The sequence below is a fragment of the Filicampus tigris genome, chromosome 22 (assembly GCF_054856515.1).
Source record: "Filicampus tigris isolate MCC_2025a chromosome 22, RoL_Ftig_1.0, whole genome shotgun sequence".
Classification (NCBI taxonomy): domain Eukaryota; kingdom Metazoa; phylum Chordata; class Actinopteri; order Syngnathiformes; family Syngnathidae; genus Filicampus; species Filicampus tigris.
The window spans coordinates 6,028,571-6,045,480 of record NC_141238.1 but is presented as its reverse complement, the minus strand read 5'-3'; the positions used below and the strand labels follow the sequence as shown (position 1 = coordinate 6,045,480).

The 16,910-nt window shown below is 42.3% G+C and overlaps 1 protein-coding gene and 2 long non-coding RNA genes across 7 annotated transcripts in view; 2 read left to right on the top strand and 1 right to left on the bottom strand.

Moving 5' to 3' along the window:
* Positions 1–5,898, top strand: part of LOC147126660 (uncharacterized) — a 41,861-nt gene extending 35,963 nt beyond the window's left edge. Inside the window, exons 2-3 of the long non-coding RNA XR_015084762.1 lie at positions 5,504–5,616; positions 5,751–5,898. This is a non-coding gene — a long non-coding RNA (uncharacterized LOC147126660). The remainder of the gene's footprint in view (positions 1–5,503; positions 5,617–5,750) is intronic.
* A 2,970-nt stretch (positions 5,899–8,868) lies between these two features.
* On the bottom strand, positions 8,869–10,960 carry LOC147126659 (keratocan). The gene is made up of 3 exons (XM_086023072.1): positions 10,918–10,960; positions 10,305–10,833; positions 8,869–10,095 (listed from the first exon to the last, which is right to left on the bottom strand). The coding sequence occupies exons 1-3, from the start codon at positions 10,958–10,960 to the stop codon at positions 8,997–8,999; spliced, it is 1,671 nt and encodes a 556-aa protein (XP_085879198.1). The 3' UTR covers positions 8,869–8,996.
* A 4,283-nt stretch (positions 10,961–15,243) lies between these two features.
* The window catches only part of LOC147126656 (uncharacterized), a 68,264-nt gene continuing 66,597 nt past the window's right edge, over positions 15,244–16,910 (top strand). For all 5 annotated transcript variants that reach the window (XR_015084771.1, XR_015084770.1, XR_015084774.1 and 2 more), the window contains exons 1-2: positions 15,244–15,378; positions 16,081–16,141. This is a non-coding gene — a long non-coding RNA (uncharacterized LOC147126656). The remainder of the gene's footprint in view (positions 15,379–16,080; positions 16,142–16,910) is intronic.

Genomic DNA, 16,910 nt, shown 5'->3' with positions numbered 1-16,910 from the left:
ATGTCCATCTAATAATATTTTTCCATTGTTTTATGTTTGAAATTTCAATATCAAATCAAGTCATGAATAAGCTCAGAATCTCATTTCAACGTTTGACTAATTGCGCTTTGGATCGTTTTTAAATATAATTCAGGGTTTACCCCACCTACTACCCGTAGATGGGCTCCATCATACCCGCGACCGTCGTGTGGATAATTATTCGGATAATGGATGGATGGATGATTATTGTTTTTGGAACATGTTAATAGCACAACAAAGAATTGATGTTCTGGGTTAGTGTACCCTAACCCTAACCCATAGCCTTAAAGCTAAATGCTTAGCATCCCAGCTATTATCCGCTACGTAGCTAGCAGCCATCTCTCTCTATACTCTTTAATATACCAAACTAAACTTAACAGAAACACTTTGTGTGTGATCTCATTCTTCTCCCATCCGTCATTCCTTTCTCGTAGCCAGAGTCCTCCGCTATAAATCTGCATTAGCAACAAGTGTTTAACGGCTACAGAGGAGCTGTAATGGATCCCATGCATCTTCCCGATTGGCCAGGCTTTCCTCTCTTTCCACGACGACTTGACTTTTGATTGGCTCGCTAGCGAGGTGAGTGGCCAAGAAGCTTTGCCAGCGACTCTCTCCTAGAATCCTTTTTGTGTGTCAGACGCCAAGATTTTAAATGAAAAAAAAAAAAAAAAAAAAAAAGCTTTCAAAGTCTTATGGACATTTTCCCCCCTCCGGCTACTCGTTAGATGTCTTCCAAACAAAATGAATCACATAGAGAGTAAAAACCACTGTACAAACCCAACAAACGGCTTGTAATAGCGTCACACTAACTCAACCGATTCGAACGCTTTTAACAGCAAAATGAACATCTTGTTCGAGACATGTGGGCTATTACTTTTCTCAACCCCAAAACAAATAGCTTTCAAAATATGGAGGAAAACTGACAATGTCGAGGCAATGTGTCATATTTGCATCCAATCAGATTTCTCCAGCGTTGCCACTCACAGTTGTCATGCGGCCGGGCATAATTGTTCAGTCAAAGTCTCCTTTTGTGTATTTTTTTTTTTTTTTTTAATGAGATTTAATTGTCGTAATTGATTGTAATTATGTTGGAAATGCTATTAAAGGGCTCGTTAGTTTAACGCGCCCTGCCTTGAAATCACACTCACGGCTAAACTTCAACAATTAGACATGATTTTCTCGCTTTGTTTTGGCATGTTGGATAATTATTTTTGTGCGCTTTACTTGTGCGTGTTCAGACGTTGAAGGCTATTAATGGAATCTGGACAATAACTTGACGGGACACATTCAGAGCCAGTCAGTGTTTTTTTTTTTTTTTTTTTTTTCTTTTACGTGGCCTGCAGGGATTGTGTATGTCAGTCAGAAACGCTCAAGTAAAGTTGATGTTTTAATCACTTGTATGTTGAGGGGCCAGACGGCATATGCATACACCATTTATTTTTCTTATTATGATTATTATTATTATTATTATATGCATGTATCTCCAGATTGTTTATTTGTATTTTATTAGGATTAGGTTTTTTTTGTTGTTTTTTTTTAATTTAGATTGTTTTTAACAACCACCAAATTTAGATTTAAATCAATACATTCATGACCATTATTCATCAACTCAAGTAAAAAAAATACGATGACAAATAAAAATACAATGAAATCAATAAACCTTTTATTTGCAAGGTCACCTTTTATCGTTCAATTTTGGTGGTAATTTTATAGGGCTTTTTTTTATTTTTTATTATATTATTATTCATTCGTAATAGAATATTCATTCACATCATTTGGATTCTGGATCCCTTGTGTTTTTCCGTCTCTCCCTGAGGCGTAGAACCACAACGGCGGCCGTTTCCCATTCGTCAGGAATGTTGTCGGGACTTGAGTTTATTTGATCTGGACTATAAAATTTGCGTGAAAGTCTTATGTGAGTATGTGTTTGCGTGTCTGCGTGTATAGGTGCGTGTGTGCCAGCTTATTGCAAGCAGATCAGCAGCATCCGCGCCATTGATTCTACTTTGGAAAAATCTTGGCCATGTTTGGCAAAAAAGCGGCAGCGGATCTGATGGAAATTTCCTTACCAAACATCTTGAAACGTTTGACAACAACATGGAAAATGTTGCCAATGGAGGTGGTGGTGTTGGTGGTGGGGGTGGGGGGAGGTAGTAGGGCGGTGGCGGAGGGTTTGGTATCCAGGCCCGGAGCAGGAACAAATCAGCCGACATCAGCACGTAGCCTGATGAAACGACTTATGACATTTTCCCACTGCTTTTACTGGAAGCTCCCGTCTGGACTTGTCCATCGCGGAAATCAGGGATTTGGCGTCCCGATGGTTTAGTCCATCATCATCATCCACACCCTTGCTAGGCCCAATCGGTCTCCGGGGCTCGTCCTGATTGAACGCAGTGATGCCGGTTATTCCGCTCGCTACACAAGAAACTTCCCGAATCCCGCTAGATGGGACAAGAGAGACGGAAACTGACAAACGGTTTCGCCCTGCCGCGACCGTATTGATCGGTCACTGTCTCGTTGGAACTTTTTGGTTTATTTATCCAGCCTCGTCGCCGGCGGTACGGAATGATGTCTTGTCTGTATGTGTTCATAAAAATCACGTTTCATTGCGCTCAGGGAATCAAAGGTACAGTCAGAACTAGTATCCGCACCTAAACGTGATTTAGTGATCGCTTGCTTCTTGTTCCTGCTGCTCTAATGTTGACCTTTTGACAAATGTACAGTCAAAGGCATCCGTGCCTCGAGCAGTTTTTGGTCCAAGGATCACACGCTCTCCTGTTGAAATGGAGCCAAACATACATTGCTGTTCCTGTTCCAGCTGTGCTAATGTTGACCTGTTCATAAGGTTTCAAATGTATAGTAAAAGTCATTTGTGGCTAAACCAGATTTTAGTACAAGGATCACACATAACCTGCCGCTCTTTTGTTGACTTGCGAGTGATGACTGTTCGACAAATCGTAGCACCTACATAGGATGGATTGGAATCTGTAGCTCATCCTGCCTGAGCATAGTGACGCCGGTTGTTCTGGAAGAGGATTTCCCTGCAGTACAAATGGCTAGTTCCTTTTCCTGCTTGCTCTAGTGTTGACTTGTGCGACAAAGCCATGCATTGTCGTAGCATAGAGGGCCAAGTCAGATCATTTGTCTCTGGATTGGCCTCCGGACTTCATCTTGATCGAACACGGTGTACTGTTTGATCTGGACCAGGATATTTCTGTAGGATGGAATGACATGGGTCCGTTCCTGCCGCTCTAATGGTCTGTTCGCGAAGCTGCGCGGTGTCGTAGCGTCTGCAGACACGACAGCTCATTTGTCTCCGCATTGGATCCTGGGGCTTATCCTCGTAGGACACAGCGGTGTTGTTCTGGAACAGGATCCCCCTGCAGTACAGAATGATGGATCGCTGACAAGTCCTCGCAGAAATCTTGCAACTCAGCAATGCTGCCACTCAAAGAATCAAATGTACAGTCAAAGGTACCAGCGCCTAAACCAGTATTCCGTGATTACGCATTCCTGTTTCTTCTTTGCTAACTTTGAATTCCAAGTGAGGACTTGTAGCATCGACAGCCAAGATTTATTCTTCTCTTAATCTGACAGGATCATTTTTTTTTTTCTTTCTGATTGGACACTGACGATGGAGTCTTTCCCAGGATGTCCCGTACAACAATTCACACTCATGACTCGTATCTCCAGGATACAAACCGGACAGTCATTGGTACAGCTTGCACAAATTAGCATATGCTCCTAAGCAACCGCGATCCTGTTCCTGCTGCTCAAATTTTTTGCAAGTACCGGAGCTGTGACGTGCAGTAGCATCCACAGGCAAGACGGCTCACTTATGTACTGCAATCAAAGTAATAACACCGTACGTTGATCCATTTAAAGCTGCTACGCGGATGTGGATCGGTCGCTGACGGCGCGCCGCCGCAAGGCCGTAAATCGAGTTTTATCACAAGCGCGTTGACTATTTCACACAACAGACTTGTGTGCGTGAAATTAAGTATTCTGCCGGTGCTCCTCATCCAAGCATCTGCTGCCGCTGTAGTATTTCATTTATTTTTTTTTACTCATTAGGTCTGTTCGACCGATGGCGTACATCTGGATTTCTCAGTGCTCAGCAGTCAATCAGTTTGTTTCCTTTGGATTATTCCCAGTTTACTCCAGCGTCTGCGCCACAAACGTCCCGTCGCCACGTCCAACTTTGTGTCATGGTTCTCCTGCTCGGTCAGACTCGGGTAGTAACGCACAGAGAGAAAGTTGAACACTTTCTCTCACGCCCAAGGATGATGTTGGACCTGAGTGGAGGAGGTTAGGACTAAAATTAGGACACATGCGGATGATGACAGCGTCAAATTTCAGACTCGACACATCATCGAGACCTCAGGGGCGATGTGGTGCCGGTCTTTTCCAAGGGTTTGGTGTCGAGACGGTGTGGAACCGACGTGTTTGTTTTGGATAGTAATTGAATTAAGTTTAGTCAAATATCCTTGCTGTCCAAAGCTACTTCTTTTCAGGAAAAAAAAAAAACATCAATAATACGTCTCCTGGTGCGATGAAGCGGCGACGTCCGCCGTATACCACGGTCGAACTCGTGAAGCGTCATCTTGGGTGTAAACGTAGCGGTTGTCACGTGGAAAGTAATAGCACGCCTCTTCCAAATGAGACGCTTATTTAGATGTCAACCCTGCGTACATTCTTTTACAAATCGGGAAGTTATTACGCGCCATTTGAACGTTTAGCACTTTTGATCGCAAAATAGCAATGAGTCATCAAAAGTGAGTTAAAGTAGCCCACAGTACGGTATGTGTGCCCAAACGTCACCCCAAATTAAAAAAAAAAAAAATGCCTGTTTGTTGTGATGATCTCACATTAGCACATAATCACATCTCCGTGTCCTCAACTCTCTGTTACAGCTGCTAAATTTTGAGGCCCCGAGCAAGACCGGCAACACTTTCTGTGTCAAATGACTCAAAATGTATTATTAGGCACTTTGCTGACTGCTGCAGTCGCCCGCACTACTTTTTCTCCACCTGTGACGTCTCAGAGAGGATAACGGCTTAGCTAACGTCTGCTCCCGCCATTGGAAAACTGCACATACGACCTTTGGTAACAATTCCATGACTTTTTGCACACTCCGGCGACGATGTTTTATTATTCGCTCGCCCGTCTAGACTGCGACTGAGGCTGGACAGGAAGCAGAAGGGCAAGCGCTTCCTGCAGTGACCTGCTTTAAATTTTGCTCCCTGAGGCCAACAGATGGCTGAGGGGAATTTTACAAGACCACCTGTGTGTGTGTGTGTGTGTGTTTGTCACCATGGGTCTGACGAGTCAACAATGGTGTCGTTAAAATCCACACCGGACGATAGCATTGAAGTATTATTCCGAAAAAAGCACATCATCAAATCTGCTCAATTGGTCCGAGCTATCACATTACACAGACGGGTCGGTATGCCATTGATGTTTAAAGACTTGTTTTTGCTCTCAGTCTGCGCTGCACCTGAAGGCTGAAACCAAGGGTGTCCCAAGAGCAGCCCAGACCTGCGGCTATACCGTACATGGAGTCGGTCGTTCTTTGCGGTGGATAAATAATATATGCCTGTGAGTATTGTGACATAATCTGTCTGCGTGTGTTGCTCCATCATTTGTATTCTATTATGTATTGCTTCAAGGATTATAAAACTGCCACACAGATGCTATTCGGTTGCACTTCTGTGGAATTTTTTGTCGATTAGGGCGGCGCCATGTGGACAACAGCATGTTTTGACAAAAGTCAACCACATTTCCCATGTGTCGTGAAATCCTGCGCTCTCGCTGGCCCGCAAGTTGGACTGAATGACATTTCTATTTCCAGTGGCTGTGTGAAAGATGAATAGCGATGAGGTAATGAATCTAATTTTGTTCAAGCAATACTTTTGTTTTTTGGTTTGTTTTGGGGCTTCTGCCATGACACCAGTAATAGCGCGTAGACTTTCTAATCGATTTCCGTCCTTATAGCGAAAGGAGGAAGTGAGTATGCCGTAAAGCAATTCAGGACATTTGTATTTTTTTTTTTGTGTGTGCCGGGGTTGCTGCCATCCTCCTCAAAGGTGCTTAGTGCCAGTAAAAACGATATAGACCCCCTCGGGGCATGACAAAAGTGCCATTCAACTACTTGTAAGTCAATGTTTGATCAAAAGAGTTGTGAAAAAAAATTATTAAGGTCGAATTCTTGCCCAGTGCTGCTTTAAGCTGTTGGACTTCAAGGCAAGCTCATGTGGTTGTTTTGAATATACAGTGTATAATTCTCTCTTTGTTGGACAGTAACCTTCAACTGTGAGTGGGAATAAACTGCTTGGAGCCTTTTTTTGTGTTGAGGAATGGTTCAAACCGCCAAACTGCTGCCTGTTGTGAAATAAGTAGAGTTGCGTCTCAAGGCACCACTGCATTTGAACTCCACCGCCTTCAACTGGACTACGCTTCCGAGCCGTTGAATGTAAATTATCACATTCTGCCAGCAGCTGCATTCTGATTATTTAGCATTCATTGTGATTCGGCAGTTTGGAAAAAAAGCGTAGAGTTCATTATTCCTCGATGTTTTATTGTTTACAGGCCACTGTAGCCGCTGCTGTTTGGACCCCCACTGGCTGTTTTGTGGAACGACTCCAGAGGGGGGGGTCGTGGCCTTACTGGAAATGTTAGAAAAAAGTGTCTTTTATGTTTTTAAAAGGCAAAATGTGATGACAGGGAACATGCCGTGGAAGGTGCTTGCGATATAGGCCGCATGCATGTGTGGTGTAGTGTGCGGAGGTCCCTCTGGCTCCCATGGTTCCCCTCCTTCCCTCGTCTCCTCTCTCGACTAGCTCAAGCGCCACCTCCTTTCCCTCGCGTGCAATCGCACTCTGCTGTGGATGCGAGGGTGCCAGTTAACCCTTCACCAGGACCCTTTTTTTCTTCTACAAATAATACATTATGTCCTTCCAGTCACCTGTGTTTGTTTGCAGTCGCCACTACAGCGAGGGAACCGTTTTAAAGCATTCCCTTTTGACTCATTTTCTCTTTAAAAAAAAAAAAAAAAAGAGGCCATTAAAGTGTTTACAAAACACCCACTTAATATTTGGCCGCACTTCCAGTCAAGATGGATGTGCTCAGAACCGCATTCTTTAAGGCTGGGAGTAAATAACAACAATGTTAGTGGCTGAATAAGTGGTTAAAACATAATTCATCTGGAAACACTCGAGTAAAGCATCGCGGCATTTTGGTTAGAAAATGACCAAAACTGAATCCCTCTTCGTAGAGTGAAATATTAAAAAAAAAAAAAAAAAAAAAACCGCTGATGATTGATTTTAACATTCTTAACTGTGCATAGTGTAAATAACAATATCCCAGGTAGTTGTGATTTGGGTCAGGGTCCTGCTGGACTGTAGGGAGGTGCTGGTGAGGCGTCTGCCCGGCCACAGCTCTTCCCTTCCCGGACACCGAGCCAACAGTGGCTGGATCCATCCTCCACCCCCCCCCCCCCTCCCATCACACCTCCCTCCTCTCTTCTTCTTCACTCCCTCCCTCCTCCTCATCGTCGTTCCCGGGGCCTTTTGTGGGTGCGGTGCCACGTCGCTGGGATTAATTTAATTACGCGGTGCCAAAACATGCATGTGCAAATGGCATTTTGCTCGTTAGCGTCTTTAGCTTCCTCGTAAAAGTCTTTGCATTTAAGATTTTGACATTTGATCCATAAGGTAAACTTCCTCCTGCATATTTTTTGCCTCCTGCCAATTTTCTTGCCTCAATGGACAGTTTTGTGCAAACTTTAGTGCAACTGTCACCGTGCAATATTCTCTCTGTACTCTACTGCCATCTAGTGGTCACTTAATAAAGCAAGTCTCTTCTCATCGGTTTTGTTGACTGAAGCAGAAACAGAACTGTGCTTTATTTATATTTGGAACGTCAGAAAATATACATCTTGACCATATGATATACCAGCACATATTTACATTTTTAAAACAAACATTTTTTGGGCGAAGTTTCGTTGGTATTTAAGAGCAAAAATGTGTCCTATTTATAGAAACACTGAGGTAGATTCAACACACAGCACAGATTATAATAAATATATCACTTTTTTTCCCCCCCGCAGAAATGTTGGTAAACATTTGCAGGACTTTATCAAAAACTATATACGATGACATAAATAAATTAAACTGTCATAGAAATCTTAATTTAGTTCAGTAGATTAATGTATAAAGTGAAATGTAATACAGTATATTATGGGCCATTCCACCCAATCGGTGCAATTTCGGTCCCAAGTTAAAAAAAAAATTCTTTTTTTTTTTTTTTTTTTAATCAAAGTCTCTAAACATTGACCTGGTTGCATATTTAATGAATATAAATTATAATCTTAATTTAGGCCTAAAATTAGACTTTACCGTGAAATGTAACCATTTAAGTCCTTTAAAAATAATCATGACGATAATACTTCAAATTCACACTGGTTGTGTCCCTACGCTCTAAAAACAGTTGGGTTAAAAATAACAATTTTGGATAAAAAATGGACCGATACACAAATTAGGTCAATTTGACCCACTTTCTTGCATTGTTTTGTACAAAACAGCCCATTTTGGTGGGGGGTTGTTTTGTCCAAAACTACCAAATTTTGGGGTTGTTTTTGCAGAAAAGTTGGGTCAAATTGACCCAAGTTGTGGCTCTGTCCATTTTTGACCCAAAATGATGTTATCTTTAACCCAACTGTTTTTAGAGTGTAAGTTTTCACTCAGTCCTTTTAAAGTAACACATTTCCCCCTCTGAAAAATCTGGAATAGTCCACAAGTCAGCAAATTGTTGAATGAGGAATTACAATAAAAATTCCCGGACACGCTTGTATCCTGACTCTTCAAGCAAAAATGAAACAAACTAATGGTGTCACAACAAAAGCAAAAATTAATCCAGATTTTTACACCAAACTAAAACAATAGATACTTGATATTTGCCCATTTTCCCGTGCTTTTGTTTCAGTAGAAATGCACAACCTGAAATCCCCTCAAGCACCTGAATGCCTTCGAGTCCAGCTTCCCCATGTCTATCAAGTTGTTTGCTAACTGCACTCGGACCAGCCGGCTGAGGCCCGAGCCGGCTTGACCCCAGCAGAAGGCGTCCCGAGGCAGCGAGCGGATTTTGTTGTGAGTGAGCGCCACCGTGTGGAGGCCCCGCGGTAGCTGCCTGGGCGCCTGCCGCAAGGCGTTGTGGCAAAGGTCCAACTGGTGCAAGGCGGGCAAACTCAAGAATGCGCCCGGGACGACTTTGGAGATCTTGTTCCGGGCTAGGCCCAAATGTTCTAAATTCTTCAAGGAGTTGAAAGCTACTCGTCTAATCGCGGAGATGAGGTTGCCCTCGAGGTTTAACGTTTTGATCGACGCGGGGAGGTGTTGGGGTACTTTTTTGAGTCGGTTGCCCTCCAGGTTGAGGCTCTCCAGGTGGGCGGCTTTGACGAGAGCGTCTTTGGGCAGCCCCTTGTTGCTCAGTCTGTTGGCGCTCAGGTCCAAAATCACCAGCTGGGATTTCCCGTCGAACGCTTTGCCGCGGAAATGCTCGATGAGGTTCCCCCTGAGGTACAACTCCTTAACGGACAGAGGCAACCCAAAGGGAACGCTCATCAGTCGGTTGTGATCCAAGTTCAAAGTCCTCAAGTGGCGCAGGGGAGACAGCACGGCATCCGGGAGGGATCCCGAACCGTCACCCAGACTGTTGTTGCCGAGGCTTAACACCAAAAGGCCAGGACAGCGAGCCCAAGAGGACTCCGACATCGTCCTCACGCGGTTGTTATCCAGGCGGAGCTCCTCAAGGGAAGCCGGGAGGTCCGTCGGGACGCTCGCCAGCAGGTTCTGATCCAGATATAAACGCTTCAGGGCCGGGACACCCTCGAACGCCCCCTCCACCGAGCCGTCAGTGAGGCGGTTTTTGCTCAGGACTAAGAACTCCATGGACGTGTATCCCCGGAGGAGGTCCAGCTGGATGCTGTTGATGTGGTTGTTCATCAGGAGGATGTAGCGTGAGCTGTAGGGGATGCCGTATGGGATCTTATCCGCCGATTTGTCCGAGCACTGGACCACCCTGGAAAACAGGCAGACGGAGGACATCAATTGCTTCTTGTTTATCTTTTTTTTTTTTTCGATGTAATTATAGAATATGTTTAAATCGGAGTATAACCATGGCGCTCTTTTTGAACTCCCGTCTTTAGCGTGACCATTTTTTCGTCGGGTTATACTGCGACACGATTGACGATAAAACTCGATTTCTAATTGAATGTCAATATGCCTTACCCTCCATAGCAGGCACAATCCGGAGGACAATAGTTATCCATGAAGTAAGGAAAATGCTCCGTCTTTTTAGTCTTCTTCTTTTCTTTTGTTTCCTTCACATTCTTTTTCCGTCCATTTCGCCGGATCGTCTTTTTGTCGCTGTCGACCTTGTGTACTTTGACTGAACTTTCGCCCACTTTATTTTGGTCATACTCGCTTTCAACGATGGCGTTTGTCATTTTTCCCTCAGGTTGGACTTCCGCATCAAAATAATGTCCTGGACTCGGCAGCACCTTGACGTCTTCCATCAGTGAGACGGACTTGTGGTCCTTGGGGGTCACAGTTGAGAAGATGCTGGAGGCTCCTGGATTGGAAAAAGCGTACGATTGAGGAGTCGGAGTTCCACCCGGCACATTATTTGATTTGTTTTGAGGGATGATCCCTGCCACCAGCATGCTTTCTTGCTCTTCTTTCAGTGCATCGCCTTTGCTCTCCTCTTTTGTTTTTGTTAACCGTTTAGTGTCCTCACGCACGTCCAAAGCATCTAGTCCTAAAATCACAAAAGTAAAAGATTTTGGAAGATTTCTATCAGCAAGGATGGGTTATCCTACCTTTTTTTTTGGGGGGTACTTACTTGGTTGTATGAAGAGTAGCAGCAGGAGTGTGAGAACTTCCATTTTATCTGTTGGCGTCAGATTAGTGCGTGAGGGTGATTAAATGTGAAATATTGAAAACAGATCATTAAAAAAGCACATTCTAAAATAATGTAGTATTTGTACGATATATTTTTTGCATTTTTTTATAACAACGTTTTTCATACTTTACTGTTTAAAGAATGCCACAATCACGCATTTTATGTATTAAACATTTATTGAATTTTGATTTTTAGAGACATAAATAGATAGTTGAAAAATAACTAAATGAATGGAAATTAGATACATTTTTATGACAATTAATGGAATAAAATGCAAGACCTGTTAAAAAAAATTGTTACTGTTAAAAAATGAATGCAACCACTTTACATACAAAATATGAATATAATGTGATTGCATTTCGCAATATTTCAGTTTTCCCTTCCTTTGCTTATTGGCAGAAAATCACATGGGTCTAAGTGCCTCAAAACGAGGCTCAGAGGCCCAAATATGGCTCATTGCATGAGAAAGACTTACACACAATTTAAGACGACACTCGAAATGAAAAGATAAGAAGTTAAAAATAACAATACCTGATGTTTAACTCCTTGTGTGCCCGAGCTCGGCTGCCGTTTGAGCTTACTATCCCCGCCTCTGTTTGTGTGTGTGTTTGCCGTGCAGAACCATAAAGGCACCACGAGTCAACCTTTGAACCGCACGCTGCCGGCATCAACCCCCCCCCCCCCCCCCCACCCCCTCCGATCCTGCAGATGACCTAAATGATCCATGTTCACACTCAAAATGCCTTCTTGGGGAAGTGGATTGTCACACGTACACTCAATCTGAGATCAATCACGGGAAATGAGGCCACAACCGAACAGGAGGTCAGAGGGGACAATTGCTTTTTTTTTTTTCTTTTTTTTTTTCTTTTGTACAGTGGCTGCTGCTTGGAAGTTAGCATCCTGGTGTGTAGATGGGCCCGGCTATGAACTTTGACCTCTGTACGCTTTCAGGAAGTGAATGGAGCAATGCTAAACATCTAAATCAAATAAATGGTTGTGTTTGACTTGAATTGATGACATTGTATGTCTAATACTTCAAATATAACTGGTGTTCGACGATTTATTATATCAATTCGATAAATCCACAAAGGTGCTGCAAATACATTTTTTTTACTCTGACGTAAAATGTTAAAAGGGCAAAATCAGGTGTTGGACCATTTTTGAGAACGAGAGCAAGAAAGAGAGAATATTAACTCATTGGGATAGAATGGGTTAATGTAAGAAGTGACACTAAAATAAAATAGAACAAAATTAAATAAATTATGATTTTTTTGGGGGGGGGGCTAAAGCCATTTGGACTAATCTTTATAACCAATCAATAACTTTTTGGAAAAACAGAAGAACATAAAAAAAATATCAAAATTAAAAAGTATTGAATGATGTAATAAACAAACCACAAGTCACACAATAATATGAAAATAAACAAGGCGTTTTAACTAATACTTTCTTTAATAAATTAGTTGAATATGAAAACAAAATACTAGGTTGCAATAAAGAATATAAATTCAATCAAACTAAATCAAATCGTTTGCTGTAATAAACAACCTGATAAATGTTTGAGAAACGACCTGAAACTACCAAGTCGCACAAATTTACTCCCTGCTCTCCTCTAGCGTAAAAAAACGGAAACTGAAGTTCCATTAAGTTCCACCAGATAGCAGCAGAGGGCTACAGAGGAGATGCACATGAATGGACTTTACATTGCATAACACTTTATGGCACAGCGTTATACATTAATGATAAATGTTCCAATTTATCCTCATTTAAAAAGTCAAAAACATTTCCTCAAAATGGCAGCTTTCACTTCTCCTTGCGTGCTTTAATGTTGAAATCGCTTTGAATGATTAGCGCTTCATCATTCACTTCCAGTGAACTGACTTCTTCATTGGAATGAACTCATCGCATGAGAAGCTACCCGAAAGGAGTGTTTCATACATTTGTCGCCACATAAAAAATAAAAATAAAAAAAAACACGAGGTCAGGGCAAGTCGGCATTAAGATGTTGGAAAATTGTAAGTACTAAATATACTGTAGTCGATTTGTGCTTCAAGAAGTATATTATTATGCTGGTCAGCAGCACATATTAATCAGAGATGGCTTTATGTATCCCCAAAATTATTTTTGACGCCTTTCAAAAAATGTCTTTACTATTTCTTCTAGCACACCAGGTTTTTGAGATATTTTCATTTTTTGTTTTGAAGTTTGACCTGTAAAATCTATAGCAATGCTAAAAAAAACTGTTGTTGAACCTAACCCTTAATAATAAATATTACTAAATATATTACTGTATGACATATTATATTATTGCTGTTATTATTATGAAAATCCTTTATGCTAGAGAAAAATGAGGGCCGAATCAGTGCAGAAGTATTCATCTAGAAATGTTTAGGTACTTGCATCTCTGATTAAAAAAAAAAAAAAAATGGGAAAAATAATTTGTTGACCAGTGTTACTGACGGTGATGTATAGAATAATGACATGACAGGGTTCTGGAAAATATGATGTTGACAAAAAAAATCAAACAGTGATTTCTGGTTAGTGCAAGTTACTGACAGGACGCCGAGGCAGGAGTTTGATTGACATTGACGCCTCCTAGCATAGCCTAGCCTAGCTTAGTCTAGGCCCTCCTTCTCCCCATCTGCTTGTCTGCTGGCTGAAGCGTCACCGGCGAGGTTAACAAGGGCGAAGGCCAAGGGTCGCAGACTGTATGCTGTGATTGATTTTGGTGGCTAAAAGCATAGCCTCCACGCGGGTGTGAGCGCACACAATAGGCTTTTTTTTTTTTTACTTTCCTGCTACCCCACATTCCAAATGAACCAAAGCTCATTTTCAGTTTTCAGCATGTTATGACATGTCCTCTTGATTCCGTTAACGCTTTTAATTGAGGTGATCTATATGCAGCACCATAACAAAAAAAACAACCAAAAAAAACGGGTGCCCAGTAAGCACATAAAGAAAAAATAAATATTTTCAAAGATTAACATACAGGGACTAGTACCTCCAAGGTGTTCTAGTCAGTCACTATTTTATTTTGGGAGTATCCTTTTCCTTGCTAGAAGAGAAAATTGTGCTTTCGTCCGAGGAACCAGCGGATGCAGTCTTTACCATGCCTGCAAATCCAAATATTATTCCGCTCGTAGTCCCGGCGAGGGAGCGGGGAATCGCCATGTTGTCTTAACCCTGCTCAGAATACTTTCCAACCAAATTAAACATGTTTTTTTTTTTTTTCCGTGTACGACAGGCATGTGGGAACACTGGGAGGGCAGAAGAGCTGGAAGTATGAATTTTTTGGAGGGTGGTGAGAAATGAAAAAAGCTTTTCAGGGCCGTTTGTTTATAGTTCTTTCTCTGGATTTCACATCACGGCCTTGCAAGCACAGGCGCTTTCTTTTTTGGTGTTAATGAAGGTTAACAACATGGTGGGTCATTGTGCCCCGATTACATGACATCCGGCCGTGGAACAGGCTGATCCAAACAAGAGAAATTGGCCAAACGGGCACAATTTGTGGAAATGGCGCATAGGCTACAGGCCAGAATATGAAGGATGTTAAAGATGGAGCTATAAATGCTCTATCATGCATGTCTAACAGTATTTTTCCTCTCGATCCGAATGGCGCATCCAATTACTTTACGCTCTCTTTTGTGACATTTTAAGGCTAGCAAGCTATATTGTGCATTTGTCGAGCTATTTGCGGTCTGCAGACACGCAACAAGTGTGAAATGCGCGTGCAGGAATAAAAATGCGTAGTATACTCGGAAGGCTTGAATTGTCTCAGGAGCAGATGGGCAAACAAAGCCGGCCTTCTGATTTAGGTCATTGAATTTGACATAAGCGCTGCATAACAACATTAAGGCAAATCCCTGCTCACTATGTAATATTTCTTCTCGAATATATGGAAAATCATAACAGAACATACAATGAAGGGCTATTTCGTTCGAATCATGCAGGGTTATAGTTGTTTTGCAACACTTCACTTGATATCGCGTCAACTTTGTAACGCGGAAGTGAGCGCAATAACCAACAAAAATATGCCACGTAGTTTGGTTGAAAAACGAGTGAAATTGTAGAACCGACAACTTTTTTAAACCACAAAATATACAACTGTGTGTTTGTGTTCGCAGCGACAGGGCTTTGTTGTGACATCCCGCTGCTTTCAATAGAACAGCTGTGCGCGTGTGTTCGTCTGAGTGTGAGTGTGCGTGTCCCGACGTGGTGTGCAGGCTGCCTGGCAACTGGCCTCCCATTGGTCCACTTTCCGACCGCCTCCGACCAATGGCGTGAGCGCCGCGATGCGGAAGTGAACGTCTGACAAAAAAAAAAAAAATAATCACCAGAGTCGGTTCATGAAGAGGAGGGCAGCAAGAAAGTTTTGGCAAAAGTAGGTTTAAAGAGTTCAAAGTGGTGAGTTTTGTTTTTGTTTTAAGTTAGAACAATGAATGTAAACATTCCAGACAACTTTGCAGAGGAGAAGTCATCAGGTGGTATATTCACCCCTCGTTCAAAGCAACTGCTCTTAGAAAGGGAACTCATCCCGTCACTTAACCCCCAAATATTTCCCTTCTAATTTTCCTTAACTCATTCAGTACCAGTCTATTTCAGACCCTCTGTGAAGTGACATATAAATACAGTATGTCATTGTGATAGAATAAGTTCAAATTAATAACAATGGCTGCCGCCTGTGACATTTTCAAAAGTCAAAAACACAAAAAAGGCTATACACAAAGCTTATTTGGCCTTGTGGATGGTTAAATGAAATAAAAGCCTCATGAACAAATTTCTTAGGGCCGTTTGGAGCAACGAACAAAGGTGATGACTTTATTTGTCACAGGCTTTTCGCCTTGGCAAGCTGAAACGTGCCGCAGCCGAACCTGCGTTTGCAACAGCTTGGAGTGGGCTTTTGTGGGATTTGAGTCTCATCTCAGGGGGATAATGGATGTTTGTTTTTACTGTGGGCCGTGACGCACGTGCTTGCGCGCTTGGGAGGCAGGAACAAGAAGGAAAATCAGGAAGGCAGGAAATCTACCCTGCTGGGCCAAGTTTTGGGGATTGTGTGCATGTTAAGTGTTGCTGGACTGACTAATTTGTCCTGTAATTTCCCCACAGTATTCCTTGGAATTGCAGGTACAGCTTTTTCTGAAACCGACGCACTCTGGATAGAGAGAAGGTGAAGAATTGCACGCATTTGTTCGCAAATGCTGGTTAACACTTCTTCTCAACATATCATAGCAAATACCAGATACTGTGAAAATGTGCCCCCTTGTGGCTGTGACCACAATGGGGATGATGTCAGGCTGTGACGTCATGGTATCACAGTTGCGGTTTGAGTCTTGCAAAGAATTATAATTAGCAATAATCATGATGATGGTAAAGATTAGAATGTTGGGATAACTGCTTCACACAGTAGGTACATGGCGACCTGGCGCAAATGCAGGTTTCACAAGTAACCCAAATAAGCACGTATTAAAGTCTACAAAAAATAATTGCATGCTCAATATTGACACTTTCCACTGCAGCAAATATTAATACCATTAAAATGATCCTTCGTGCTATAATAACATTTGCATGTAGGTCAACTGACGTGCTGACTTCACTTCTCATTGTCATTAAGGGACGTTTGTGAGATACGACTTGGCATCAGAAGTGCTGGCAAGCAAGCAGATTCTTAAATGAAAGTGCCTCACATGAGAAGCACTTCTATTAGTCGCCTGTGGCAAATCATGTTGTTTTTCTTCCCGCACGGAAGCAAAACTAAATTGAACATGCGTGTCAGAGAGGGAGCAGATTAATGAAACATCAGTTCTGTAGAGTGCCTACAAGATTTCATGGACAAATACCTCCTATATATAGGCATGCGGATTACTTTAAAAAAACAACCATTTAAAAACCATTTATTCACAAGATCACCACAGAGAACCCAAAACGGAATTAATGTT

What these genes read in the sequence shown, in the direction of transcription:
- LOC147126659 (XM_086023072.1), bottom strand. Translation starts at nt 10,960, where the DNA reads ATGGAAGTTCTCACACTCCTGCTGCTACTCTTCATACAACCAA. An exon ending in GCTACTCTTCATACAACCAA is followed by an intron (nt 10,834 to 10,917) that starts GTAAGTACCCCC and finishes TTGTGATTTTAG; the next exon opens with GACTAGATGCTTTGGACGTG. An exon ending in GATTGTGCCTGCTATGGAGG is followed by an intron (nt 10,096 to 10,304) that starts GTAAGGCATATT and finishes CCTGTTTTCCAG; the next exon opens with GGTGGTCCAGTGCTCGGACA.